Source organism: Setaria italica, chromosome IV, assembly GCF_000263155.2.
Source record: "Setaria italica strain Yugu1 chromosome IV, Setaria_italica_v2.0, whole genome shotgun sequence".
NCBI classification, from domain to species: Eukaryota; Viridiplantae; Streptophyta; class Magnoliopsida; order Poales; family Poaceae; genus Setaria; species Setaria italica.
The window spans coordinates 3979253-3998625 of NC_028453.1; the positions used below are offsets into that span (position 1 = coordinate 3979253).

General features: G+C 49.7%; 3 protein-coding genes across 3 annotated transcripts; 2 read left to right on the forward strand and 1 right to left on the reverse strand.

Moving 5' to 3' along the window:
• Window positions 1–1550: 1550 nt before the first annotated feature.
• Window positions 1551–3993, forward strand: LOC101760399 (putative UPF0481 protein At3g02645). Its single transcript, XM_004964635.3, has one exon. It carries the CDS (start codon window positions 1981–1983, stop codon window positions 3751–3753), a length of 1773 nt encoding a protein of 590 aa, XP_004964692.1. The 5' UTR covers window positions 1551–1980; the 3' UTR covers window positions 3754–3993.
• Window positions 3994–10139: 6146 nt separating this feature from the next.
• Window positions 10140–13607, forward strand: LOC101759997 (protein NUCLEAR FUSION DEFECTIVE 4). Its single transcript, XM_004964634.3, has 3 exons — window positions 10140–10703; window positions 11318–12180; window positions 12796–13607. The coding sequence occupies exons 1-3, from the start codon at window positions 10368–10370 to the stop codon at window positions 13274–13276; spliced, it is 1680 nt and encodes a 559-aa protein (XP_004964691.1). The 5' UTR covers window positions 10140–10367; the 3' UTR covers window positions 13277–13607.
• An 833-nt stretch (window positions 13608–14440) lies between these two features.
• Window positions 14441–15779, reverse strand: LOC101760816. The gene has a single exon (XM_004964636.3). It carries the CDS (start codon window positions 15456–15458, stop codon window positions 14718–14720), a length of 741 nt encoding a protein of 246 aa, XP_004964693.1. The 5' UTR covers window positions 15459–15779; the 3' UTR covers window positions 14441–14717.
• Between the last annotated feature and the right edge of the window lie 3594 nt (window positions 15780–19373).

Below are 19373 nucleotides of genomic sequence, written 5' to 3' on the forward strand. Positions count from 1 at the left end.
ATCTTGGAATGAGCTGCTAGCTGACTACTGACATCTGGAATTGTTGGCTGCTATGGGGGCGTTTGGTTCCTTTGCTTATTTTTAGCACGTGTCACATTGAATGTTTAGATACTAATTAGAAGTATTAAACGTAGATTATTTATAAAACCCATTACATAAGTGAAGGCTAAATGGCGAGATGAATCTATTAAGCCTAATTAATCCATCATTAGCAAATGTTTACTGTAGCAACACATTGTCAAATCATAGACTAATTAGGCTTAATAGATTCATCTCGCCGTTTAACCTCCACTTATGTAATGAGTTTTGTAAATAGACTACATTTAATACTCCTAATTAGTATCTAAACATTCGATGTGGCGGGTGCTAAAAATAGACAACCGTAACCAAACCAAGTCTACGTCAATTTACCTCGTCTTCCATCTGGAAATGCACAGTACTAAATTTTTTAACAAATCCACGAGCTGTCGTCAGAAATGAAAACGAAACGGGCGATCCAGTCTGCAGAATTTCCACAGATTTCAGCAGCGACCTTCTCCTGCACGCGACGACGACAGTTCATCTCCGTCGTCGCGAGCGCCTGTCCCCTGCAACTGATTGGCCGGTCGTCAGGCCCCGCGCTAGCTCAGCTGCCAGCGAGCTTCACGAATCAGCTTTTTTTTTATACAAAATTTACAAACACGGGTGGGTCCGTGCAAAGAGGGGCAAACTAGGTCATGTTAGTTACCCCAACTCCAACTTTAACACTATGCAAAAAGAAGATTCCCCATCACATCAAATTTGCGGTACATGCATGTAGTACTAAATGTAGACGAAATTAAAAACTAATTGCACAGTTTTGTTGTACTTTGCGAGACGAATCTTTTAAGCCTAATTAGTCAATATTTGGACAATAATTCACAAATACAAACGAAACGCTACAGTGTGCTACAGTGCTGGAACAGGAATTTTGCATCTCCCAAATTGGCCAACTAAACAAGACCCTAGCAAGTAATCAAGTGACAGATTGCAGAGATTCTTCAACATCGATTCTTCCAATTTTGCTTCCTGCAGGTCCAGCAGTTTGCATGACGCAGGATTGACAGACAGTAAAGTGAAAAGGCCGAGCTGGACAGCTGGTCCGCTTCTGCAACTCTGATAGCATCCCCTCACAGAAGAAGAACGTGCGGGGGGAAAAGATGGGCCGGGACACGATTGATCATGAACTCCACGAATGGACGCAAAAGTAAGTTTCGACATTCCAAAATGCCACCAACTCAACTTTACCAGTTTCTTTTTATCCGTCGACTGATTTTTGGAAGAAAATCTGTCCAATTTTTTGACGTTGCAAATGCTGCTATTTGATGTTGCAAACATTTTTTCGATGCTTTAAAATATTTTGTGATTTTATAGGGGAGGAAATGTGGCAGATGTTACAGATGCTATTTACTATATTGCTCTCGCATATTGCATAATACTTTATGTTTCAATCATATGCAATTTGGGAGAATAACATCTGCAGCATCAGAGAACAATATATGCAACATCATAAAATTCGATAGATTTTATCCAAAAATCTGTCCACAGGTAAATAGACACTCTCTTCAATTATTTCAACATTTCTCATCTCTATTCACTTCTTCTCTGTTAGACTGTTACTCTCATTCCTACTCCGGAGAACCATAACGTCTATGCCCATGTCAACGGGCCTCTCATCATTATAAAAAAAAAATGGCTCCTCTCACCTCAACTGGCCTCCACCGTGCTACTTGCCACTGATTGATGGAAGCCCCCTGCCTGCACCTTGACCTGATAACCAGCCGGAGAAGCTCATCACTAGAGATGGAGAAGAGGTGTGGAGCCCATGGAAGCAATGGGAGGAGAGAAAAAAATAACTCAAGCTAGTAAGGTTAACAAGCAACAGCCACCATTTCTGCTTAGTTGGAGTGACCTTCCTTGTCACTGACCGTGAGAGGCAGCACACATTAGGAGGGGCTAACAATGGCGGCGTCCGATCACGATCAGCAAGCCGCAAGCGGGCACGGGACGACGACGCCGCTGGTGTTCGATGAGGTCCGGTGGGTGGTCCAGATCCGGCACTCCCTCCAGGACGACGGCGCCGGCGGCAGCGACGACGACGACGACAACGGCATCCCGGTGTCCGTCTTCAACGTCCCCAAGCAGCTGCGCGTGCACAAGCCGGAGGCCTACACGCCCCAGTTCATCGCGCTCGGCCCCTACCACCACTGGCGCCCCGAGCTGTACGAGATGGAGCGCTACAAGCTCGCGGCGGCGCGGCGCGCGCAGAAGCGGCTCTGCCCGGCCGGGCTCAAGCTCGACGGCCTCGTCGACCAGTTCAAGCGGCTCGAGCGCAGGGTCCGCGCCCACTACCACCGCTACCTCGACTTCAACGGCGAGACGCTCGCGTGGATGATGCTCGTCGACGGCGCGTTCCTGCTCGAGTTCTTGCAGATCTATGCCTTCGCCGCCGACAATGAGGGGGACGGAAGCGGCAGGGAGCTGCGGCGGGTGTCGTCGAGGATGCAGCACCTCGTCGACTTCGCCGGGAGGAAGTCGGCGCACAACCTCATCCTCCGTGACATGCTCATGCTCGAGAACCAGGTCCCGCTCTTCCTCATCCGCAGGATCCTCGAGCCGCAGTGCGCGTCCGCCGGCGAGGCCGGCGAGCTGCTCGGGAGGATGGTTGCCGGGCTCATGAGGGAGCTCTGCCCGTTCAAGATGATGGAGAGCTTCCCGGTGATCGACATCGGCAAGCACGCGCACCTGCTCGAGGTGCTCTACTACATACTCTTGCCGAAGCCGGCCGACGACGACTCCGCGGCGGAGGCCGACGCCAACGGCAATTTCCACGACGACGGCTACGACATCGAGGAGCAGCCGGCGGCCGGCAGCGGCGGTGGCGGGGAGGAGCAGCGGAAGCCGGCTGCCGGTTGCGAGTACGTTAAGCAGCTCTTCCTCGCCGTGTGGGGCATCGTGTCGGGGCTCAATAATACGGCCGGGCCCGTGCGCTACGTGACGAAGCCGATCGAGTTCGCCATCAAGGCGCCGTGGAAGATGCTGGCCGTCGTGCCGGGCGTGGGGTCGTTCGTGTCTGGCGACGGGAGCACCACCAACCCCCGTGACCCGAGCACCTCCGCCGCCGGGTACCTGACCCGGCCGCCGCTGATCGAGGAGATCATGATCCCCTCGGTGTCCGAGCTGGTCAACGCCGGCGTCAAGTTCCTCCCGACCGCCGGCGACCTGTCGACCGTCTCCTTCGACGCCAAGACGGCGACCTTCAGCCTCCCCGTGGTGACCCTGGACTCTAACACGGAGGTGGTGCTCCGGAACCTGGTGGCCTACGAGGCGGCGGCGGCGTCGGGCCCGCTGGTGCTGGCCCGGTACACGGAGCTGATGAACGGGATCATCGACACCGGCGAGGACGTGGCGCTGCTGCGGCGGCGCGGGGTGGTGCTGAACCGGATGAAGAGCGACGGCGAGGTCGCCAAGCTGTGGAACGGGATGACGCGGTCGGTGCGGCTCACCAAGGTGGCGTCCATGGACAGGGCGGTCGAGGAGGTGAACCGCTACTACAACTCGAGGTGGCGCGTGAAGACGAAGCGGTTCATGCGCAAGTACGTGTTCAGCTCGTGGCAGTTGCTCACCTTCGTCGCCGCCATCTTGATGCTCCTGCTCACCACGCTCCAGGCCTTCTGCTCCGTCTACACCTGCTCCCGGTGGTTCGGCGCCGTCACCGTCGCGAAGGCGAGGTGATTGGATTGGACTCGCCGGCGAGCCTTTCTGGATCGGGATACGCGACATGATTTGCAATCTGCATGGACCATGGGGGATTGGTGGCTTGGTTGGACGTGGACCCGTGGTAGCTCAGTTTTTTGGGTAGTGTGGGTTTGTAATTCGTTGTTGGTTTGATGTCCAAAGTAGTAAATTGGTTGTGAAGAGTGACATTTACATTTGTATTTGTGGTGATTTTGAAATGCTAAACGGTATGAGTAATCAAGAAGGCTTAATTTTTTTTTTCTTATAAGCATGGGAGGTAGCCATCATTTGTTATTTATTTTCGTATATGCATGACGTATAGCACGGGCCTTCAAAAGAGTGTTTAATCAAACAACCGTCTTAATTTAATCAAAGTGACTTAGACTTAACAGGATTGCATATGATTCAAGACGATTCGCTCGCTAGGAGTCATCGTGACATGGACATTTGATCAAAGAAAAGTAGTAGCAAAGCTCCGAATTCATGATTGCATATGTATTAGGGGCGAGATGATGGTATGCTGGTCTCACCAGATCGTCCATTATATAAAGTAGAGATCGGACTAGACTCAGCCCCATTTGGAAATTAGAATGTCAGCGATCAAATTATTGTTATTGTGTCTATAAAGTTATTGATCTCGAAAGTTATTGTGTCTGCTAAGGGATTTAAAGCCTGCTACTGGGTATCCATATCCTTTCCCTAAATCCACACCCGCTTCAAATAGAGAGGGTATGGGTAGAAAATTATATACCCATTAGAAATGGAGAGGTTAGGGTACGAAAAGAGGTACAATTAATCAATTGGATATGTATATATATGTAGCACAAAGTTAATTATCCATTGGATATGGGTGGGATTGGGGAAGGTAAGGAGTGGATAATAATTATTTGGATTTAGGTGTGAAAAAGGGTTTGCCTATTCCCTCCCCAGTGGCAGGCGTATTAAGCCCCCTTCCCCACCCGACGTTTGAATGATGATACATCCTCATCATCGCAAACCTCCATCCCCAACAACTGATAACGGCATCTGTTACATTTGTTTTAATGGTGAGATGATGGCACGGTGGTCTCACCCGATCGTCCATTCTGTAAAGTAGAGGGTGGACTAAGCTTAGACCCATTGAGCTCTTTTATAGTACATATTACTACTACTAAGATCTAATGGTCCAATAGTAAGGGTAATTTAGTCTGAATTCCTCGGAGCATCTTTGCAAATAGGTTAAAGACTAGGGTTAAACATGCAAAAAGGCGGGCTTGGACTTAATTGTTGTAGGTGGAATTTTAATAGGGGGTTATGTGCAAGATTTACAAGACACATAAATTAGGGTTTTGTTATGAGTTTCTTCAAGGGGCCTTCACGAATATCAGGAACAGATCTTCTTCCTCGTCGGGCTACCGGCGGTTGTGTTTCTCTTTAGCTACCGGTGGCTCTAGTGGTCGACCTCATTAGCGCTCCAGCGAGACAGGACTGTAGTAAGAGCAGCGAATGGAGAGAGGAGGCCATAAGGATTCCGTTTGTTGGTCTTCGCTCATAAACGGTGTCGGCGGAGCAGCTGAGGGCGGCGCGCTTCCTGGTTCGGCCATGGCGACGCATGGTGGTGCGAGTGCCGGGTCTCGGCACGGAGAGGGGCATCTTGGAATGAATATTTAGGATCCGACAATAATACACTTATATTATCTATACTAGTCTCATATACTATCTATATCATAAGTGAAGTTTTCAGGAGTATACAATTAATCTTAACCATCAAATCCTTTTTATACTAGTCCTTCTCGAATGGTAGTATAGTATACCGTAAAAGAGCCTGACCCATTTCGGAATTAGGATGTTAACGATCGAGTTATTGTGTTAATATATTTATTAATTTGAAAGTTATTGTGTCTACTAGGGGGCTTAAGCCCCTCCCCCACCCCCAACATTTGATCCGTCCATGTTCAGAGCCTTCGAGTTCCTATAGATTATTTTAATGGTCATCTCCTGCACACGAAAATGATGACATATACATCCTCATCATTGCAAGCGCCCATCCCCATTACTAATTGGAAGAAGAACTCATGCAGCTTTGCCATCTCCCTCTCCAAACTCAAGTCAAAATTTAGCAAGTCTGCTAGAAAATCACGATTCAACAGAGTTGATATCCAGATGGCCATCCCATCCAGCTTGCCAAATGCTCCCCAACACTTTCCAAACTTGGCAAGCGAGTTTGGCTTGCCAAATATGCAAAATGGAGAGTTTGTTGTAGTGCGAAATGGAGAGGCTGTTAGAGTGGATGAAGAGTGTAGATTTTTAGTGAGAAAACTAGCTATTGGGATTTGGAGAATGGGAAATGGATAGTCTGTTGAAATGAGTAACTTAATATAGAGAGGGATCTTTTTGCCAACTTGACTAGAGAATCAAATAGAGAGCGGATAGTTTGGAGGGCTCCCATATTAATGTGGGACATCATGTGTGGAGATGTGTCGATATGTATATCAGCTCGACTTTTTATCAGCTTATTAAGTTGATTTTTAGTTATTAAACCAAAGCACCTACTAAAATTTAGACGATTGGTCAAGGCACTGCTAGCTTCAGGCCAGGTATATCAAGGTGGTCTTAGCTTTCAGAAGGAAAAAGCAACACCAAAGATTTGGGACCGAAAGCAGTTAGGGTAGGGTTGGCTATACAGCTGGTGGTGAACTTCAGGCTAATAATCTGCGACAAGAGGCAAGTCATACCCTGGAAATGCTTCTTCGCCAGCAAAGTAAAATAATTTTTTTACAAACAAAGCTGAGCCCCTTCCTATCGTTATGATGGGATTGCCTTTTTGTTCAACAGATATAAATGATAACACTTCCCGCCTTTTGGTATTAAAAAATGATGGTAAATACGAAGAGAACACTGATATTGGCCGGGAAATGGCCGCTTTTTTCGTGAAGGCTAATCCAGATACTATAGCGCAGAGCCCATACATAGGGCTTATTCGCGCTATGGATCATTTGGAAGAAGTATCCCCAGCCAATGGAGGTCAAGGAGGCGAGCAAGCAGCGGGGAGCACAGGGAAGCCGGCCCAGCCAATCCAGTCGATGCCCCTCGGGTTGCTATTCATCATGACGCTCCTCGCCCTTCCGAAGCCCCTCAGGTCGCTATTCATCATGACGCTCCTTGCCCTTCTGAAGCCCCTCAGGCTATGGATTATTTTGCGGGTAGCCCGCTGGATCCATTTGCCATTCACCCTCTCGCTCTCGGTCTCGGTCTCAGTTTGGTCTTACTTATTTCATTTTTTCCTTCGAAAACTATAGGAAAAAATGAGGAGCCGGGGATAGCAGAAAATCTTAAGAAAAAGCCTACTCGGGAGCTAGATCTCAATCAAACTCCTCCCGCGGAGCAAGTTGAGCCGGACATCGTTGATGGCGGGGGACTAGAGGGGAAATTGAGTTCGTTTCGGAGCGGGTCCAAGCAAATTAAAGAGGATGAGTTGTCAGAGACTACTATTTATTCGAATTATTTCTGATCTTTTCATTCTAATACTTTATCTGAGAGTTTTTAGTATTTAGTAAAATTGTTCCTATCTAACGGAAGGCTCCTGGATCAAATGATAGAGACATTGTTTGTGGAGAAAGAGGTGGCTTTTCTTGGATGAAACATTTGAATTTGATTTGTGTAACAGGAGAAAGATTTCCCACTCCAAATGACATCACAGACAATCTAGATTAGAGATGGTATGGCATTGGCGATCCGACTAGCTCACAAACGGAAGCGAGATGGTACTCTCAAAAAATTATCCCCTAAAGTAGACCGCAAATTTTCCATGGGATATGAGAATTCGGTATGGATACTAGCAACAAATTGCATAATGAGTACTTCCCAAAACATATTTGCAAATGTACACATTGATCATCAGTACAAGATGTTAGATACAAGAAAAATATCTTTGGAACCCTTAAAAAAATAAAATCTTTGAATAATTTGGACTTTGGAAATCAAGCCGAATTCCCCTCACAAACCCCATTCCTTAGTGATTCTCGGACCCAAATACACCGCCGAGCCTGGTCAATAATATGGCGAAGGTCCAGCGCTTTGTTGAGCCCATGGCATATCTAGCGACGGCCCAACGTCATATTGAGCCCATAGCATCTCGTGTTCTACGGCCCAACACATTATTTAACGCGGCAATCATACAATCCCATACGCATTGCACGACAATTCGATTCTGTTATCCTATCCCATATTCCCATCACGTAAAAAAAAAAAACTTGATTCCTATAGCCGCGATCCGAGCATGAGCGTGTCCACGCAGATGCCGCCGGGTGAAAGATCCCGACGGAGCTGGTGGACGCCGTGGTTGCCCGCCTCGACGTCTTCAGCGCGGCGCGGCTCGCCGCCGTCCGCGCGCCGTGGGCCAGGACGGTCATCGCCGCGAAACCCTCCCTGCCCTCGGCAAGCCGTGCCTGCTGGCTTCGTACGAGTTGTACGACACCGACGACGAGGAAGCCAACGACTACACCTTCTACACGCTCGACCTGCGCACCGTGGACGCCGGCAACGTCGCGCCGCCGGCGCCGCCCGCCGTGCTGGAAGCCTTCCGCGTCCGGTTCTGGGTCGGCGGCAGGGGAGCTTGACTCGCCGCCGTCGACGAGGGTCGAGGGCTGCAACGCGCAGCTCGTCAGCCTCTACACCGGCGACGGGGTCGACCTGCAGGTCGTGTCCACCATCACCGACGTCGAGCCCATCGCCTACCACTGGAAGGTCCAGGTCCGTCACGCAACGTGGCAGTGGCACGACACGTACACCTTCCGCAAGATCGCGGTGTGCGACACGCCATCGTCGAAGACGCCGACGGTACCGCCTACCTAGCGGTCGCGATCGTCACCAGCCGGATCACATCGCCGTCGCGCGCGGCGGCGACCGGAGCTGGACGGCGCTGAAGAACCACCCCGGCCTGCTGGTCGGTTACGACGACGCCCTCGTGCACAGGAGCAGGGTCTTCGCCGTCGACGCAACGGGCGACGTGTTCACCTGAGACCTCCGCGCCGCCGCCGGCCCGTGCCCTGACCCGGATCGGAGCGCATCCCCAGCGCCCGCCGGAGCCACGCACGGCGGCGACAGCGAGTCGGCGTACGTGTACCAGTGGGATTAGCTCTAGCGTATACACGTCTTGGCACATGATAAATCACCCAGATTGATACTGCAGTTCATACGCAAAGCACTTAAAGGCCTTGTTCGGCAGCCCACGAACGGTTAAGTGGATCCGGCCCTTTCACTCATTCCAGGTCAGGAATGGGAGATAGGATTCCAATCCGGATCAAAAGGTGTGGGAGGATTCCAATCTAGACCCGTTTTCCTTTCAAACCGGATAAAAAGAACAACACTTTCATTACAAGGCTGGTTTCAAACCGAGCCACTTCAAACCATCCGGACGGGTCTCGTTCCAGGCCAATCCGCTGAAAATGAACAGGACCTAAGAGTATCTCAAATTAAGAACGAATATACATAAGATGGTAAACCCAATGGTGCCCGGCAGTCCAAAGAAAGTGAACTATCACCCTCATCCAGACGAATTTTGTTCATTTCTAAAAAGGAGTGGAGAGCTACGCATAAAAGAAAAAAATCAAAACATAGAACAAGACAAAATGGAAGAGTCGACAAGCACGCCAATGCAGTGGCGAAGGAGGGATGTAGGTGTCGCTTCGTGCTTCATCTACACCATTTACCATACACGTGCAATTACAAGGTAAATTAATTATAAAGTTAATAATAAGTTTATTCTATCAAAAGATGTTATCAGATAATTTTTTCGGATATTTTTTCAGCTCGGTCTCCGGGACCACCGCTGCAGCCAGGCACGTCTCGCCAGCCACCACAACTTTGAGTCTTTGACCCGTGGGCCTCTGACACAGCTCTCATGCCACCCCAACCGTGGTCACGTGATTCCACTCGTCCTGTTCTCGCATATGATGGTACGATGGTTTTGTGATAAAAAAAAATTAATTACAAATGTTGTTTACGCCATCACTTCACAGGTGACGAGCAAGTTGTTTCATCCTTTGGATTGCAATTTTTTCTGCAGGAATTATTGAGCTAATTATTTTAAGAAATATAAGCTTTGCACTTTGAACAAGGAGAAAAACATTACATTTTTTTTAGCACAGGAGAAAAACATTACGATACTGGAGTCGAGACGAAAACTTTCCAGCCCACTGCCTCGGCCCAAGATGGCCTGTCTCTCTCTCTCTCTCTCTAGTCGCTGCAACGGCCCGACCCAGCGAACCTGTCTCGGTCGATCTCGCACCAAAAACCCTGAGATCTCGGTCGCTTGCCCGGGCGATGATGACGCCGACCGTCTCCACCGGGATCGCGATCGATTGCCGAATCCCCTTCCCTTTTTACACCCACTTTCCCCGCATTTCTTCCCACCTCCAAGCCACGCGCCCCCGCGCACACGGCTCCAAACCGGCCACCCCCCAAGCCCCAAGCCAAGCCAAGCCAAGCCAGCCCACCGTCCCGGCGCGGCGGCAACCACGGCCGGCCGCGCGGCCGTACTGCCCAAACCCCCATTAAAATCCCCACGCGATCCTGAGGAGGAGCACCGCAGCGCGACCCCCTCCGCTCCACCTCCAGTCCCGGCGAGCGAGATGCGGGGCGGCGCGGCGGCGGTGAAGTCAGGGAGCCGCCCGCCGTGGCTGGGGCTTGGCGCGGCGGTGTGGGTGCAGGTGGCGGGCGGCGCCAGCTCCACATTCGCGCTCTACTCGCACGCGCTCAAGGTGGCCCTCGCCGCCGACCAGCGCCACCTCGCGCTGCTCGCGGTCGCCTGCGACGTCGGCGAGAACCTGGGACTGCTCCCCGGGGTGCTCTGCAACCGCCTCCACCCGGCGCTGCTCCTCCTCGTCGGCGCCGGTGCGTGCTTGCTCGGGTACGGCGCCGTATGGCTCCTCGTCTCCGGCGCCGCGCCCGCGCTGCCCTACTGGCTGGTGAGCCGCCGTCTCTCTTGGCTGCTTCTCCGATCAACTAGTTCTAGGATCGATTTGTTGAGATTCCTTTTTTAATAAAAAAAAGATACGTTGCGTCTTCATACGCATCAGTATTATTGGTAATTTTCTATAAGGTTGCGCAATGGGGGTTGAATTGCTTCACTGTGCTGATGTGTAGGTTTAGAGGAAAAGTCCTAGTTTTGCGCCTAGCTGTTGCTTTCATACTTTTGCCGTGCAATGTAGGATCTTCTGGTGTTAATTTGGAGTGGAACTTGTACTGGAAGTCTGGAAAACATGTCTCTTTCTGAGATTCCATGAACAACTGGAAACACCGAGAGTACCCACTAGCAAACAGTCTTGATTGCACACTTGGGCAAATAGAAAGGCAGCATTGGACTTTAGTTTACGGCAATATGCACGTAGGTATGTCTTGATGGTGATGGAGGTGGATTTTTACAAGACAGATCCTGGAGGAGTTAGGTGTGGTGCTTTGGGATTAGCCTTACTGTTTTTTTCCCCTTCTTGAAGTGAGGTTTGCATTGCTTTGCTATCTCCGATTTGAGCCAATCTTTGTTCTGTTGGATAATGTAATTTGAATAATTGCTTTCCTCCAGATTTGGTTTGCATTATGTCTTGCTGCGAACGGTGGCGCGTGGTTGGGGACTGCCGTTCTAGTGACCAACATGAGGAACTTCCCGCTCAGTAGAGGTGCTGTTGCTGGCATTCTTAAAGGGTATTCTGGTTTAAGTGCTGCTGTCTACACTGAAATATATACTGGAGTGCTTGGTGATTCACCCATAAACCTTTTGCTCCTTCTCACTCTGGGAGTTCCTGCTATATGCCTTCTGACAATGTACTTTGTTCGCCCTTGTGAACCCTCTCTGGTGGAGACCAATGCAGAGCAACTCCATTTCCTGTTTGCTCAAATTGCGAGTATTCTTCTTGGGTTTTATCTGGTTGGGGCTACGATACTGGATCATGTCGTGACTCTCAATGACATTATGAACTATTCTCTGCTTGCCATTATGGTTCTTCTCATTTTTGCTCCCCTGGCAATACCGTTGAAGATGACGTTATGCCCAAAGAGAAAAGGACCATCAGATTCGTCAGATAATGATCATACAGAATCACTTCTGCCTTCTTCCTCTGAATCAAACCTTGGTAATTTTGAAGAATATGATTCAACGGATATCGACATTCTTTTAGCTGAGGGTGAAGGGGCTATAAAGCCAAAGAGAAGAAGACCAAGAAGGGGAGAGGACTTCAGGTTTCGTGAAGCGATTCTGAAGGCAGATTTCTGGCTTCTCTTTGCAATATACTTTGTTGGGGTTGGATCTGGAATCACTGTACTTAACAATCTAGCACAAATAGGAATCGCAGCAGGTGCTGTCGACACAACCATCTCACTCTCTGTCTTCAGCTTCTGCAACTTTTTTGGACGTTTGGGAGGTGGTGCTGTTTCTGAGTATTTTGTCAGGTAACAGAATATGTTGCTTTAACTTGGCTGCTTTTATTTTTTTCGAAATAATTGATTTCATATGATGTTCATTTCTTGGCTTCAATAATTTTATCAGTTTCCCAATTTTTTTGGCCTAGTGAGAGCTGGCTGCTGAGAGATACCTGGTAGAAAACCGGTGCATTTTTTATAGCTCCCAACTCCTAAGATTTATTACATTTCCAATCTGTCTCAATTATTAGAAGACTGCATTGCAGTCTGAAATTTTGAATTTTTTTCCCTGAAGAATAATTCCATAGCATTCTTTTGGAGTGTGAAAAGAGCTCTCAGGGTCTCAGTGTTTGAAGTAAAGGATTTTTATTGACAAATAAATAGCTCTAGTTGATTGCATACACTCTTTCCAAAACATGCACATGCTGACATGCCCTCTCACGTTACACAGTAGCTTTGGGGTAAATTTGTGAATAGTGAACATGAAGGCCTAAGGAATTAACAATTTTTTTTAAGAGACATTAGGGAAGATCCTGAATCCCAGAAGTACAATTTATATAGCTATCAGCTTCCTAGTTTGTGGGTGATAGACATGCCTTTTTTTAAATTCAAATTGTGGTATCTTACAACCTTTTTATTTCACAGGGCAAGGACACTTCCACGGAGTGTACTGATCATATGCACCCAAGTAGTGATGATAATCACATACCTGCTCTTCGCTCTGGGTCAGCGCACCACACTTTACGTCTCCGTCGCCTTACTCGGCATATGCTACGGTGTCCAATTCTCTGTGATAATCTCAATCTCATCGGAGCTGTTTGGACTGAAGCACTTCGGAAAGATATACAACTTCATCGCGCTGGCCAATCCAGTCGGTGCGTTCCTGTTCAACACCCTTGCAGGGTACGTCTACGACCTCGAAGTGGAGAAACAGAAAGCCGGAATGGTAGACACAGATATCGCGTGCCATGGCCCTAATTGCTTCAGGCTCACGTTTTATGTTCTCTCTGGTGCGGCTTGCTTGGGCACACTGCTGAGCACGGTTCTTACTGTGAGGGTCCGGCCAGTGTACCAGATGCTCTACGCAGGTGGATCCTTTAGCCAGCCCAGGACCTCTGCACATTGATAAACAGCGATACAAACTGCAGTGTTTTCTGCATCTAGCTTAAATCTAATAAGAGGTCTGGAACTCTGAATAGCTTCATCAATGACCTATTGTAATTCACGAGCACGCACCCTGCTCTGTCTTGTAATTTTGGGTCGAGTTTGGTCTAAGATGAGGATGTAGAGATGGTTCTGTGCAGCTTCTTGTACCAGATGCTCGTGCTGCTGCACCAGGTTAACGCGCTGAGGCAAGAATTCTTGGATGTACAACAATTGAAATTCCTACTTGTGTAGAGCAATTATACCTGTATATGACATGCTTGTGCGACATTTTGGCGTATTTAGTTTTGAAGAACATCTTTTCTCCTGAAAACATAGAAGAATCTGAACCTCAGGTCTCAATCAAAGCTGTGTGCAAAATTTGGTTTAGGAGTCTTTGGATCTTTAGTCCGGATTAAAATTCATGTCACATCAAATATTTGGAGGCTAATTAGGAGGACTAAATATGAGCTAATTATAAAACTAATTACACAGACGGAGGCTAATTCGAGAGACAAATCTATTAAACCTAATTAATCCATCATTAGCCCATGTTTACGGTAGCATCACATTGTCAAATCATGGAGTAATTAGACTTAATAGATTCATCTTGCAAATTAGCCTCCATCTGTACAATTGATTTTGTAATTAATTATATTTAATACTCCTAATTAGTATCTAAACATGATAGAAATTTTAGAAGGACGTAAGGAACCAAACACCCCCTACACCCCCTTACTCATGGCCTTGAATTAGGGCGGTGGTTGGCCTGGGCAACATCAGCAAATCAGCACCCAAACTTTTGAACTGGAAGTTAGTTCAGATCTGACCAGGGTTGGCCAGCTAAACTTCCCTGAAGCCGACAGATCCATGTCCGTGCATCCGGACGCAGTGTCCTCAGTTTGAATCTTGGAGTGGACTGCCTGTCAGTACAACGTCACACTTCATGTTCAGATCTGAAACCCCGGCTCGTTTTGGCGCCACCCTTGTTTTGCCTCTCGGCTGCGTTCACGACCTCTATTCCATCCCGTTGTCAAGACTCAAGGCTATGCACTGACGACGGCTGACGGATAACCTTAAAAAATATTCCACCGTCGCTAACGCTGCAGGTATCTGTGACCATCACGATCGATGGCGCAAGGATCGATAGCGTGAACATGGATCCATTCCGAGATGAAAATTTTACAGCCTTGTTTTTTTTTCTTGTTTCTTTTTCTTTTTACACGGTTGCAGCACAGAGATCAGCAGCAACTCGCTGGTGACCACTGACCACCGTTCACCGGAAATTGCTGGTGCCTCGTCGTCGTCGCTCGCTGCACGTACACAGCAGGACGGCGGCGGGTAGAGGCACCGGCCGACAGGCGGAGGTCACGGGCGCAGGGCGCGCTTGGCAGTTGGCACGCAGCGAGTGAGTGCGTTCTCGGCTAAGTGGGCTTCAGATCCTGGAACATGGACTCCCAGCGCATCTCCTCCTCCTCCATGTCGGCATAGCAGCTGGCGTCCTCCTCCTCGTCGTCGCAGCCGAGGGCTTCCGTGGTCGTGAGGCAGCCGGCGATGACGGCCGTGGCAGGCGGCGCGGGCAGCGCCTTTGCCGTCGCCGCGCAGCTGCTGGTGAGCAGGACGGGCTTGCTCACGTGATGCGCCAGCATCATCGGCAGCGGCGGCTTCCCGCCGCGCGGCGCCACTGGCGACGGCGACGCGACGAGCTTGCCCCAGCTGTGCGCGACCCTACCGCCGCGGCGGCGCGCCGGGAGCGGCAGGCGGGGCGCGGCGAGTGCGAGGGCGGCCGGCGTGTCCCTGCTCCCCGCGCGGCCGTCCAGGCCGCCGCGGGACGACGACGACACGGAGGCGCGGAGCCGGCCGAGGGCGGAGCGCGCGGATCGGTGCACGGCGGCGGCGAGCAGCCTGGTGGCGCGGCGCGGGAGGGCGGTGATGGCGGCGGCGGCGGCGCGGGAGGCGGAGGAGTAGTTGGAGGACTCCTTCCTGGCGAGCTTGAGGATCTCGAGGCGGTGCTTGGCGACGGCGACGCCCATGGTGGCGAGGAACTCGTGGTCGAGGTGGCGGACGTCGTCGGCGACCAGCTCGTTGCGCGCGAAGAGGAGCGCGTAGTCGAGAGCCACGTCCGGGTGCAGACCCGCCCTGCACAGCCACGCGTACCAGTCCATGGCTCGCCGTCGGCGAGGAAGGTGACGTCGGCAGGAGGACAAGAAGCGCCGCAGTGGCGGCAGCGGGCGCGCGATCTGGTGTGTGTGTGTGGGTGGGTGTATGTGTGGGTGTGTAGCGGCGTCACGTGAGGCGTGAGCCGGATTAAAACGGGCGTGCGAGGCGACTGGGCGAGGTTGTTGGAGGGCAGCAGCGGGTGGTGTGGATGGTGGTGGTGGCGGTGCACGGCTCGGTGGGCCGCCCACCCACGGAAGAAGGGGCGTGCGCGTCGTCGTGTGCAAACAAAGCCGATCTGCAGCAGGCTGCGGCGCGCGCGCGCGCCGCTGACACCACCGGCCGGCGGGTTCGGTGTCGGGGGCTCCGCCGGCGTCATGCGCAGGTCGGGCCACCGTCAGCGAATCCGGGCGAGAGCGGAAGGCCCAAAGCGAGCCGTTTGGCTCGTCCCCGGACGGCTCGCGCGCAGCATTCTGCAAGAGTTACGGGCAACGTTCTCCAAAACGTGGCTGTGTTGGCGAGCTTGACGATCTTGAGGCGGTGCTTGGCGACGGCGACGAACTCATGGTCGTGGTGGTGGCGCACTTCGGCGGTGCCCGTGTCATGTGCCCCAGGTCGGGCCACCTTTTTCAGCGAATCTTGTGAGAGACAGAGGAAGGCCCAAAGCGAGCCGTTTCGGCCTCCTCGACCCAAAACACACAGCACTTACCGGCGGCGGCGCACAGAATTCAGGCCTTGGGCCAGCCCAAACACTGGTTTGGTCACGGTCCCAGCCACCCGGCCCAACACGCAACCGAGTACTTCCTTTTTCCATCGTGTTTGAGAACCATGCAACGAATGAGGTCCGTCAGATTTACGTCAAACTAAAACCCTAGCTTCATTCCTCTCTCCTTCCCTACCTGTGTCGTCACCCCCCGCGCGGTACCCGCCGCCATAGCGCTGCCGCCGCGGCCCACCCTGCCGCCACCGCGCCTCGCCGGCCCCCGCGCAGGGCTCGCCACTAGCCGCCGGAGCCGGGGAAGAATGTTGAAAATTTTGTTGGATCAATATTTTTTGAAAAATATTGGTACAACTTTTTTCTTTGGTTCAACTTTTTCGAATAAATGTTGGTTCAACTTTTTTAAAAAATGTTGGTCCAACAAAATTTTTGGCAACTTTTTAAAAAATGTTGATAATATTTTTTCAGTTAGATAGGCTTTTGATCTGCAGCGTGCTATAATGAATTTACTGGACCTTATTGAGCTTTATAGTTTCATCCTCAACCATCTCGCGATAGACATGTTGGAGCCCCCGAATCGAACCTCCTGAATTCAACCGTGCGCAACGGCTAGCGACCCAAGCAAGGATCACAGGATGCAGGCGACCGGCGGCGAGGAGAGGGCGGTCGGCGAGAGCCATGACGCGCTGCGGCGCGGCACCTATAGCGGGCCCGTGGGCAACATCGCCCCGGCTCCTCGCGGTACTAGAAACAACCCTCAGGAATCGTTTAAGAGAGTGCTAGAATTCTTGCAGGAATCCAAAGAAATTCAGATTTTCCATAACGACGACTTGAAGATAAGAAAACTAACTTCCCTAAAGCTTATACACGGGATTTCATAGTAAAACCTTATTGAAGCGCATGTAAACTGCAAAGTATCAGCTATTTGGATAGATGCAAATCTTGAGAGAGTATTTTAATTTGGGGTGGTAATAACAATGCTAGTTGTATAGATGGTCAGATGAACGAGGCTAAGTGGGTGGCCCAAAGCACGGCCCTAAAAAGTACGACACTAACATGACCTGGCACTATGTCAATAGTACCTGAGCTAGCACGGCTCTATGCGTAGTGTAGTGCTTGGGCCACCATACAGGCACGTAGTGCCGGTCTAGGCACGACACGATTTTTGGCCAGGCACTATGTGGCACGATTACCCCAACCTATAGTGCTGTAAAATAGATGTATATTACACTGTTTGATGAAATGTATATATCTCTATATGAATTTACGGTGGAATTGGTTTATCTATATATGAGTTTATGATGAAATGGATGAATTGATGTACATCTATATGAATTTGTGATGAAATTGATGAAGTTTTGAGTTGAATGAGTGGATACATAGTGCTAGGGTCGGCACGGGCACGATGGGTCGCTGGGCCTATAGTGCCGGCACGACACTATGAAAATAGTACAACACTATGAAAATAGTATAGTGTAGTGTCTGGGCTGGAAGGTCGGCACGACGTCCCGACACGACACGATTAGGCAATAGTGCCTAATAGTGTAGTGCCTAATAGTGCCGGGCCGAGTAGTGCCAGTGCCGGGTAGTGTCGGGCCGTCCATTTGGCTATCTATAGCTAGTTGTCAGGAACGGGATATCATATTTGTACAAAACATTTATGTTTTTTCCACCCAATCAAAACGAGACAATGAATAACAACTACGCATTTGTATGTAAAGAAATTCTAGATGTATGCCTTGTATATGCAGTTTGGAATGCCTATTGTTTGTAGCTTTTGTACTGTATACCTACTAATTTTTGGGTTGTTGGCTTTATTGAAAAGTGAAACCCACAAAGGGAATAAGGGAGAAAAGTGAAACAACCTGGACACTGTTGATTTGTTGGCCTTTCCATTGCTACCCAGGCAAAGACTTCCTGATGAACCTGACCACAAGGAGTAGAATACAACAAAACGTTGTCCATCCATCTATAGCAACTTGCCAATCCGAACGGCAACAAAGCTGCAGAAGAATGATCAACTAGTAAGTGCCAGCACTACAATGCCACTGGTGGTTTCCTCTTGGACGCTACGCTCCAGTAACTGCAGATGGCATGCCACTGTTCGATAGAAACTATGGTACCCAAGCGTACCGGCCTTTCCCGCGTTCCACCGAACTGACCCATGCACATGAGACCAAAACTGCGTTTTTTTTTTGGGGGGGGGGGAGGGGGGGGGGGGGGGGGGGGGGGGGCTGCCATTGCCTTGATCGATCGAAAATCGTGCTCGTCCAGACCATGGGATTCCATCAAAATATCCTCTCCGAGCCAAGAATCCAAGACGCATCCAGTTGAAGGACCCCATTGCCAATGGCTACCAGTGGCCATTATGAGCCATCTCGCGCCCACAAAGGAAAGGGAAAGCGAAGCCGTGACGGGCCATCCGTGCACGGTGTAGGGTCCTTTCGGGATGGATGGGCAACTCCAACTGGGGAGATGGCAAGTAGCAGCAGGAGCAGAGGACCAGTGGAAATGGTGTACCACACAGACAGTCTTCCCAGCTCTGTCCATTTCGTTCAATCCTGTCTCTGATGAAGAGCAGTGGCAGAGCACAGGCTGAACTGAATTGACCCTTGTTCAACCCTTTTCCTCTGTCCAAGCTTGCCCGGAAGGGCATTGTGCATTTTTTTTCTTTGTGTAGTTTTCGTATCCAAGCAAAAGCTGTTCAGCTAATATTAGCTGTAGTTGATCTAGATAAATCCAGCTATTTTCATGCTCTAAGCTAGCAACTATCCAGTTTGACACATAAAAACTTTCCAGCTACTTCCTATGTCCCAAATTACTATTTGTTTTGGTTTTTTCTAGATGCATAATCTTTAATATAAACCTAGATATATATTATATCTAGATACATAGCAAAAGTTAAGTATTTAGAAAAATCAAAACGAATGATAATTTGGAAGTAATCACCCAACTACTTTTACCTAATCGACTGAAAAAACTAAAATACCCATGGACATAAACTTAAAATTAATTTAATTTGCTACGAGAAAGTAGAGTGACATTAAAGGCATAATAGACATTTCCCTCCATTAGTTGCCTCCATAATACAGCTTTTAATAGCCAGCTTATTATTAGCCATACTAGCTTTTAACTATTCAACTTTTTTTTAGCTCTACCCATGAGCCAATTTTTTTACCTATTCATGTTTTTTTATTAGCTTCCT

Bases quoted from the DNA above. Each gene is read 5' to 3' on its own strand.
- LOC101759997 (XM_004964634.3), top strand. From the start codon at position 10,368: ATGCGGGGCGGCGCGGCGGCGGTGAAGTCAGGGAGCCGCCCGCCGTGG. The intron at 10,704-11,317 runs GTGAGCCGCCGT...GCTTTCCTCCAG, and splicing joins CCGCGCTGCCCTACTGGCTG to ATTTGGTTTGCATTATGTCT. The intron at 12,181-12,795 runs GTAACAGAATAT...TTTATTTCACAG, and splicing joins GTTTCTGAGTATTTTGTCAG to GGCAAGGACACTTCCACGGA.
- LOC101760399 (XM_004964635.3), top strand. From the start codon at position 1,981: ATGGCGGCGTCCGATCACGATCAGCAAGCCGCAAGCGGGCACGGGACG.
- LOC101760816 (XM_004964636.3), bottom strand. From the start codon at position 15,458: ATGGACTGGTACGCGTGGCTGTGCAGGGCGGGTCTGCACCCGGACGTG.